General features: G+C 42.5%; 1 protein-coding gene across 1 annotated transcript; it reads left to right on the forward strand.

Annotated features, from left to right (window-relative positions):
• Nucleotides 1-6,142: 6,142 nt before the first annotated feature.
• SERTM1 (serine rich and transmembrane domain containing 1) lies at nt 6,143-7,246 on the forward strand. Its single transcript, XM_084841665.1, has one exon. The coding sequence runs from the start codon at nt 6,143-6,145 to the stop codon at nt 6,464-6,466; it is 324 nt and encodes a 107-aa protein (XP_084697791.1). The 3' UTR covers nt 6,467-7,246.
• Nucleotides 7,247-9,638: the final 2,392 nt, after the last annotated feature.

Genomic DNA, 9,638 nt, shown 5'->3' on the forward strand with positions numbered 1-9,638 from the left:
GAGGTGTGGGCTGAGGTGCCATCAATACGTGGATGACACCCAGCTCTACCTCTCTTTCTCATCAAACCCAGGTGAGGAAGTGGCTGTTCTGAATCAGTGCCTGGGCATGGTAATGGACTGGATGAAGGCCAATAAACTGAAACTCAATCCAGACAAGATGGAGATACTGTTAGTGGGTGGTTCATCTGCCCGGCTAGGTGATATTCAACCTGTTCTGGAGAGGGCTGCACTCCCCCTAAAGGATCACGTTCATAGTTTGGGGGTGCTGTTGGATCCAGAACTGTCACTTGAGGCACAGGTGAACTCAGTGGCATGGAGCACTTTTTATCAGCTTAGGCTGGTATACCAACTACACCCTTATCTGGACAGAGATAGCCTAGCTACAGTTATCCATGCTCTGATAACTTCTCGTCTGGATTACTGCAATGCATTATACGTGGGGCTGCCTTTGAAAACGGTCCGGAAACTTCAGCTGGTCCAAAATAGGGCAGCAAGATTGTTAACAGGGACTGGCCTACGAGCTCATATTATGCCAATACTTTTTCAGCTGCACTGGCTGCCAGTCCATTTCTGGGCCCAATTCAAAGTGCTGGTATTAACATTCAAAGCCTTTAACGGCTTGGGGCCAGGTTACCTGAAGGATCGCCTCCTCTCATATGTGCCTGCCTGGACGTTAAAATCATCCTCAGTGGCCCTCCTCCGTGAGCCCCTGCCAAAGGAAGTGAAGCGAGTGGGTACTAGGCGGAGGGCCTTTTCTGCTGAGGCACCCCGGCTGTGGAATGAGCTCCCTAGTGAGGTTCACCTGGCACCTACATTGTATTCCTTCCAGCACCAGGTGAAGACCTTTTTATTTTCCCAGACATTTTAGCTTTCTAGCTTTCTAGACTTTTAGCTTTGATGTTTTAAATCTGTATTTTAAATTTCTCCATTGTTGCTAGGTTTTATTCTGGTTTTATTCTGGTTGTATTGTTATATTCTGGTTTTAATGTTTTTATATTTTATATTGTTTTACTGTGTATGATTTGGTTTTAATTTTTATAAACCTCCCAGAGAGCTTTGGCTATTGGGCAGTATAGATGAAATAATAAATAAATAAATAAATAAATGACATGCTGGCTGTGGCTGATGGGAGTTGAAGTCCAGGGCACCAGGTTGTGGAAGGCTTGTCTAAGGCAACTAATCACTTGTAAGTATTTTTAAAATGTGCAATTAGACCTGAATTGGGGCATATGCATTTAAATTTTAAACTATGCTGTTATCCTTAGAATAAAAAATACCTGCACTTATCATGAGGCAGGCTTCACGTCATTGCACAGTTACTTCCTTTTCCACTAGTCCAGGCATGTATGAGGTGAACAGAAATGAAATAATGATTTTTCACATATACCTTAGCTATAAATTATTTAGCTGCAGTTTTAATGACATCTGACCGGTGGTGTAGTGGAGCCTGGACTCACAGGGATGCAGTGCAAGCACTTTATTTAATTAGCGGGGACACCGATGTCATCTGCCACTCCCCCATCCCTCCCCCCCAATTCCTTGGTCCCTCTGAGCTTAGCTGCAATCATCTAGAAGTTGGAGAGAAATATATTGTTCTTTGTTGTAATGTAGAGTATTTTGTGGTGTCTTGAGCAGTTAAGACCCATTCACTTTACAAAAGACCTGCTCCTAGCAGATGCAAACCACTAGAACTGGTTTGCTGACATGAATCAACATGGCTGCCTGTGATTCTGGACTGTCCTGCGGGGGGGGGGGGTGCCTATGGAGACTCTCATGATGGCTACCTAAACTTCAAAATTTACTTCTACACCACTGCGTCTGAAGCTATTTACAGATTGTTGCCAGGGAACCTGATATTAGATGACCGTTACAAGAGGATGGTTATTTTATGCACACAACATGGAGATGGTGGGGTAAATTCTCTAGCACTCTCAATAGGTGTCAGGTGAGGCATCTTTTTGTCTGCTAGAGGAGGGACGGCATGAGCAAAAGCATGCAGGAAACATGCTTCTTGGTTATTTGTAGAATCTTGCTTTTCTCACAGTCACAGAAAGTGTTGGCATCTTGAAGAATGAAATCCTTAATTTGTGTTAGAACAGGGGTGGGTAACATGTCTCCTTCCAGATGTTGTGGGACTGCAAATCCCATCATCCCTCACCATTGGCTATGCTGCTTAGGGCTGATGAGAGTTGCAGGCCACCCTTCCCTCACCCTTAAAGAACCAGCCGGAAATAACAGTGTTAAACAATTAACACAAAGGTGGAGCATTATGGGTTGCACTGTTGGCACATCTTTGTGGAGGCATAGAAGGATTGTTTTGACTTTATTTAGTTGATGTTTAGCCCATTTTTCTTCCCGAGAGCTCGGGATGACTTACAAGGTTTTTATCCTATTTTTCCTCACAACAATCTGATGAGGTAGGTTAGGCCGAAAGATAGGGATATGCAAACCCACCCCCATCCGGGTTCTCCAGGCGCCCACCCAGCCCCTGCTCACCAGTCCCCGGACTGTGCTTGAGCCCCTCCCACGCTTGGCAAGCAGCCTGCACTCACCCCTATGCCTCGTTGAGCTCTGCAGTCGCCAGTTTTTTTAAAAATAAAATGGCTATCGCAGAAATGTGCATATTTGCTATGCGCAAAAACGCACATTTTTGTGAATGCGCATATTTGTGTATGTGTGAAAAAGCATATTTTTGTGGAAATGTGCATTTTTGCACATACACAAATATGTACATACACAAAATGTGCATTTTCCCATACACAAATATGTGCATTCACAAATATGTGCATTTTTGCGCATACACAAATATGTGCATTTTTTCAATCGCCATTTTATTTTTCAAAAAATGGTGACCACGGAGCTCAACAAGGCTGCTGGGGTGAGTGCAAGACACTCAAAGGTAGGGGGGAAGTGGGGGGAAGAGTTTGGTGAGTGGGGCTCAGGAGTGTAGGCAAGGGGGGTTCCGCCAGATTCCCGGATGGAATCGGGCGCCCGTACCATCCCTACCGAGAGAGAGTGTGATTGGCCCAAAGTTTCACAGTGAGCTTTGTGACTGAATGGCAAAGTGAACAAGTGGCCCAGGTAGTTTGGATTGTGATATGGATAGAAGCACAATAACCTCTGACCTCTGGCAGCCTTCCCTAATGTGGCACCCTTCAGATGTGTGGGGCTACAACTCCCACAATCCTCTGTGGCCATGTGGGCAGAGAACAGTGGGAGTTGTAGTCCTATACATCTTGGGAAGGTCTGCTCTTCAGCAGAATAGAGTTGGAGCATGTCACATTGACATGCAGCAAGCTATCTAATATTTGGGTCTGTGATTGTCACACTTGCTCCAAAGTTTGGCCATATTGGGACAAGATAGACTTTGGGAATGTTTGCCCAAGAACTCCAATGTTGCATTTTCTATCTTGTTGTTCCATTCTACTTTGAACACTTCAGCTGAAATGAGAGGACTGAACTTAAAGACCCTGGGAATAAATTGATACTAGACTGTTGATGTGAGCAGAGCTAGATTAGGACAAAAGCTCCACTGTGCAGCATGGGCAGGCAATGAAATTGCAAGTGCAGCATGGCAAGGCAGAGAGCATCAGCCTGGTTGCCTAGGCAATGGGGTTGTGTTCCCTCTTCTCCTCTAGATGCAGTCCTGTCAAAAAAATCTTTAAGGTGCTAAAGGAGCAGCAGATTGGAGGGACAATGACTGCAAACAAGTGCAAAAAAAGTATGAAACAGTGAAACTTAGAGTTTTAGAGTGAACATGTTCATGTCCTCTACAATGGTAATTTTCATGAGGGGGGAAAAAAACACCGTGAAAATTTGGGACAACACTAGCCCTGTTCAGGTGTTTACCCCCATGATTAGAATCATGTGAGAAGGAAAGCAGGACTCACTGGACCCCATCCTCTCATTGCTTTCCCATTGTTTAGTTCCACTGTCCTCCTAGGGTAGCCAGGTGTCCTACTTTACAGAGGAGCATCCTGAAGTTTGTAGAACTGGGAAAGGACAGTCCTGTATTTGAAGGTGTCCTCTACTTGAAGAGGTGTCCAATCTAAGCCTGGTTTAAAGTCAAAGGACCATAAGGGGGGGCAGAGGGGGGGCTTGAAGATCCCATCAACACTTAGCACCTGGACAGCCATATGGATCACCTAGTCAGCCTTCTCCGCTATGGTGAGATGTATTGTATTTTTTATAGTAATTATGTCTACATTTGCACCTCTACGTATAAACTTGCCCATGCCAATGTTAGGCAAATGGTGTATTCTTTCATTCTATTTTTGGGTGTAAGTGGCTGCCTTGTTCATGCACTGGAGAGCAAATGCTGCCTACTGTATTCATGTAAGCTCTTTGCACAGTCTGGAACCCTGCATGATGGAGGATGATGGCCCTAAGGGACACAAATGTGAGGAAGAGGGTTGGGTTCCCCTCATGCTATTCTAATAATGTGTAGGGTGAATGCCTGAAGGGCTACTATTTTAACACAAAGCGCCCCCAAAATAAAGAAAATAAACCTATTTAGGGGATTTGAGTGTGTAACTTAATTGGAAGCTGTTTCAAAATATGATGGGATCTGATTGGCCCAGATCACATGTGATGGGAAGCTGCTGTGAGTGAATTTCCCCGTGTGGCTCTTTGTTGTGATGGTGGCTGCTATTTTGAATATCTGGGTGCAGCAGGGGCATGCCATAGCTTCTCATTATGTGCAAACCTGAGGAGGTTCACCCACAACCCTAAAACAGCCCAAGGCTTCTGGGTGACTTGTCAACCACCCCAACAACACAGACTCACTGGGTTCATATGTAACAGCAAGCTACAGCACGACCTCGCTGCAGCTTGAATGCTCAAAATGTTGGCCTCCACTGCAACAAAAAGCCCTGTGAGAAATTCACCCATGGTTGCTTCTCGTTGTGTGCAAACCAGGTCATTACGTGAGTTTTCACCGCAAATCACATTAAAAAAAAAAAGGCTGTGTAAACTTCCTCTTAGATTTTGAATGAGGGATGTAGTTCACTCAAGGTATTTCATTCTGAGTAATTCATGTTTGCATTTTGACTGTGGTTTGCTGTTAGACGCTAGCAGTTAGAGGAATAAAACATGCATTGTTTACAAATGCAAACTAAACCTTGGTTCTGTTTACTTTAGAAAGAAGAGCAAATGTTATAAAAACTGTACATCCTGGTGGTAGATTTGACATCCATTGCCATACAAATGAATCTTGCCTGAGGCTTAAGGGCTTAACACTTGGAAGGTAATTTTTGGAAGGTAATTTTTCATTCCTTGTTTAGATTTTGTCCAGAATCAAAAAGCATTCTAAGCTTCCCCCCCCCCAGGATTTATTGGGTACTATTCTGCCTACCCCCACCCCCACTCAGAATCAATAAGATAATGATCTGGGATTTGGTTTTTTTTGGGGGGGGGCGATCCTACATTTTGAAGGAATGGTACCCCCTCAAAGCTGAGCCCTCCAGATATGTTTAACTACAACTTCCATCCTCCCCCAGCCATCATGGCCTTCCCCAAACATGAGAGGGAACTTATTGACTGAGTAGCAGCTCTATATTTACAAACTTAACAGCAAATTATAAAATCACAACAAACAGCCGAGTTCAGCAAAAGGCTACTTACAGTGCAGTCCTATATATGTCTACTCAGAAGTACTATTGAATTTAATGGGACCTAGTCCCAGGTAAGTGTGTATAAGACCTCAGCCTTATTGTGAGTTGATTTCAAGAGATATGACAGTACAGAAAGCTCACAGAAAGATTTTTATTCTTCGTTTCTGTCCTTGGCAGTTTCTACTTTAAAATTCCATTTAAAATCAGATGTGCCAATTTTTCTTTTATCACCCACCTATGAGAATGATCAAAATGTGAAGCAGAAATCATTGGCTTAAAAAAAAACAACCAGTATTGCATCGAGTAAATTGTTATTAGAAATTATCTGTTAGACACAACTGTCTAATTGATTTTTCATCTTTTTATTTCCTTACAGCACCAAAAGGTAACACAGCACAGATTAATTCTGACCTAAGAAGTGAAGGATAACTGTCATCACAGGATGTCTCAATATGCCAATGATTTTAGGGAAAGCTGTTGCTGACTACTAGGTGTCTTCAGTTTTATTATACAACTCACAAATAAAAATAATGTCAGAACTCAACCCCACATCTGGATTAATAGCAAATATGGAAAATGGAACTTTTCTGGAGCTGTATCCCACCTCTCTCTCCACATCCATGGATTCATCTTCTGGACACATGTCTAATGTCTATGTCTATGTCTCGATATTCCTCAGCCTTTTGGCATTTCTTCTTTTGCTATTGATCATTGCGCTCCAGAGGCTGAAGAACATAATCTCTTCCAGTTCTTCCTACCCAGAATACACCAGCGATGCTGGGAGTTCCTTCACTAACTTAGAAGTCTGTAGTATTTCTTCCCAGAGGTCTGCTTTTTCAAACCTTTCCTCATGAAAAAAAATGGATGGTTTCTTTGGGGATGGAAAAACAACTTTATCTAACTCTTGTGGGGGAAGGTTATGCATGCAATATTTGCCTTGGAGGACTACTAGTTATAAAAGAAGTGACGTGTAAATGTTTGCTTTGATTTTTCTTTCTCTTTTTGGTCTTCATTTCCTCCCTTTTTATTAATAGCACTTTTCATCTCTGAACACCTGCCTGCAATAGTGTTGCTATGTTTATAGTGTCGTCGTCCCCACCATACCCTGTTCCAAAGACCAGGCAGGTATTTAAACTGAATATCTGAACTTGGGAATAATCTGCTTGCCTATGGTTTTTTGAACTCAAAGGTTTGGGACTTTTAATTGCCTTCCTCAGAAACACCATTTATATTATACAGAATAGATTCCTTGGTTCACTGAAAGCTGTTGGCCTGGCCATTAAAAGAAGTTGTTGTGTCATAGTTCCAGAATTTAAAGCAATTTTAAGGGGGGAAAAGCTAATATAAATTTTAGTTCAAAACCGTGTTGCTGAGATTCACTTGTATGTTTTCCTGTATATGCTCGCATGTATTGTCTGACATGCTTGTTTTATTTTAACCAATTATAATAAATATGTGTACGAGTTCATATCAAATTTACTGCATTTTGTAGACTTGTAGAATTACATAACTTTCTAGGTGGTGGTATTTGCTTCTGAATTGGAAATATGTTTCTAGGTTCTTTGATAGTGATTATGAAAGAGGGGCTGGAAATAAAATGTAAATGTAGGTGATATTCCTGTGAATAAAGATGAATCATTAGATAATACTGTAAGAGGTACTGAAGAATACAAGCATTATTCTTGATATATGCAAAATGAGCTGAAACAATAACCCATGCTGTAATAAATGACAAAATAATAAATAAGTAGATATCAAAAATATTTTATATATAATACAAATCCCAACAAGATTTGAGCTGAGGCACTATTTATCAGAGGTAGGGGGAAGTCTATTCTCCTCAACACTCAGTGCCAAATTATTAGTGACATGGGAGATCTGTCTCATGTCTTTTTCTTTAGTTAAAAGTTGGCATGAAGGGGGTTACTTGGATTGAGTCCAGGACACTGAGGGTTAACTCTTTCTGACTGCACCATTTCTCCAGCTGAAGTATTCCCTTCCCCAATGGACAGTGGAATAAAATAAGTGGCAGATGGAGACTCCAGTTCTGGAGGAGCTGTGATTCCATCCAGGGTTTTAGTTGCCACCAGCCAAAACTCTAATGCTGCTATCCAAGGTGCTGAAGCCTATCCCCAAAATGGGTTCAGCATCTTGGATAGCACTTTTCAGCACCTTGGATAGCACTGTTAGAGTTTGGGCTGGTGGTAACTAAAACCCTGAATAGAATTACAGCCCCTCTTGGACTGGAGTCACCAGCCACCACTGGATAAAACAGCTGTCCTGTCAGACTCGCCTCACATCAGATCCCTACAGCTCAAGAAATACCATCCTGATACAATTTGGTCTGCCACAAGCACCTCAGACATGCCTGCAAAACAAATCGCTGTGGATGAGTCAAATTCACCATGAGTAGCTTCTCACAACACTGTAGTCTCGCCACAAGACTACGTTTATCAAACAGGACCATCTTATGCTTCTCATCCAGCAGGGAAAGGCAGAAGAATTCATTTTGGGGTTGGGAAATGGCAACCTACTATGTGAAGGCCCAGGGTTCACTTTGCCTTCATAAATGTTGGTTCCATAAGGGTGCTTCTGTAAATGTCAAATACAATGGTTTAAAAGTTATATTTTATTTCTACCTTTCCTCAAGGAAGCACTAGGCATTGTGGATGAGGTTCCCAAGTGGTCTCTAAGTCAACTGCTTACCTTTGGCAAGGTTGCTGTATCATGTGTTCTGGTCATGCCTGGGTTTTAGGGGTGCAGAACTTCAGGCCCTGGGGCAAAATCCAGCCCACCTGGGCTCCCAATCTGGCACTCCCCAGAGGGCCACACCCCCTTTACCCTGGTCCCACCTACTTTCCCCCAACCACCAATCATTTGGTGGTTTCCCAGCTTTTGTGTAATTTTTTTCTCCATTCTAAAAGGTTGAAATGCTCTTCCTAAGGCTTAGCTGAAAGAGCTTCAAGCTAAAATATTCTGCTTTTGCCTTCAGCCCCACCTGCCACTGGAATGCCCCCCCCCCGAACTTCTCATTATTTTTCATTTTGGTTTTAGACTGTAGTTTTACACTTTTAAATTATGTTTTTATCATGTTGTATTTGATTTTAATTGTTGTGAACCACTCAAGAGAGCTTCACCTATTGGGTGGTATAGAAATGTAATAAATAATTAAAAATGGAATTCAGCCCTCACGCCAAAAGAGGTTCAACACCCTTGATATATATCTTGCACACCTGGAAGGGGAGGTACTCTGAATATGCCACAAACAGGTACTCTAAATATGCCCCAAATATGTCCCAAATAGCTTTCACCTCTCCCACAAACCCCAGGACAACCACAAGATTCCTTTTAACCAGGTTTGTCATGTTCTGCTGCTGAGGATATCCTGAAGATTATGTTACCAGAAACTGAACTCTTCAAGTGAGATTGGAATACCCCATCAGAACCGTGCTGTCATAATTTTCCCTCAAAACTATGGTGGTACAGGAGACAAGATGCTACGGTGAATTTGGCTATTGTTCTGACAGACAGCATCCAAACCAGCAGTTATTGGTGGGTAGCACCCCCCTACTTTTAGTGTATTCACACATGTTCAGTAGAAAAATATTCTCTGGAGCACTTGAAGTCCTGTGAGGAAATCCCAGATTTAAGTTTTGTCTTCCTTAATGTCTTTGTTATGCCCTGTATTAAGGAATAAACGATGTGTTAATGAAATTCACTGCTTCTGTTGAATTGTGATGAACTGAAAATGCTTGTCCAGGAAAAAAAATGCATAACAAATTCTGTGTTTGGGGCAGGGGGAGGGAGTACTAGACAGAAAAGGAAATGTATCTGTTACTTGAGGCAGCTGCCTTACTGTACCTAATGGTAGGGCCAGCACTGGCCCCCATGCACCCAAAGGTTGTATAAATAGGCCTCTAGCTGCTAAGAACATAAGAGCCATACTGGATCAGACCAAAGATTTTCTTCACACAGTGGCCAACCAGCTACCCACAAGTAGTACATGAGTTCAATAGCAGCCTCGTG

The sequence above is a fragment of the Heloderma suspectum genome, chromosome 3, assembly GCF_057233095.1.
Source record: "Heloderma suspectum isolate Gila_16-S chromosome 3, 16-S_ref, whole genome shotgun sequence".
Taxonomy (NCBI): Eukaryota; Metazoa; Chordata; class Lepidosauria; order Squamata; family Helodermatidae; genus Heloderma; species Heloderma suspectum.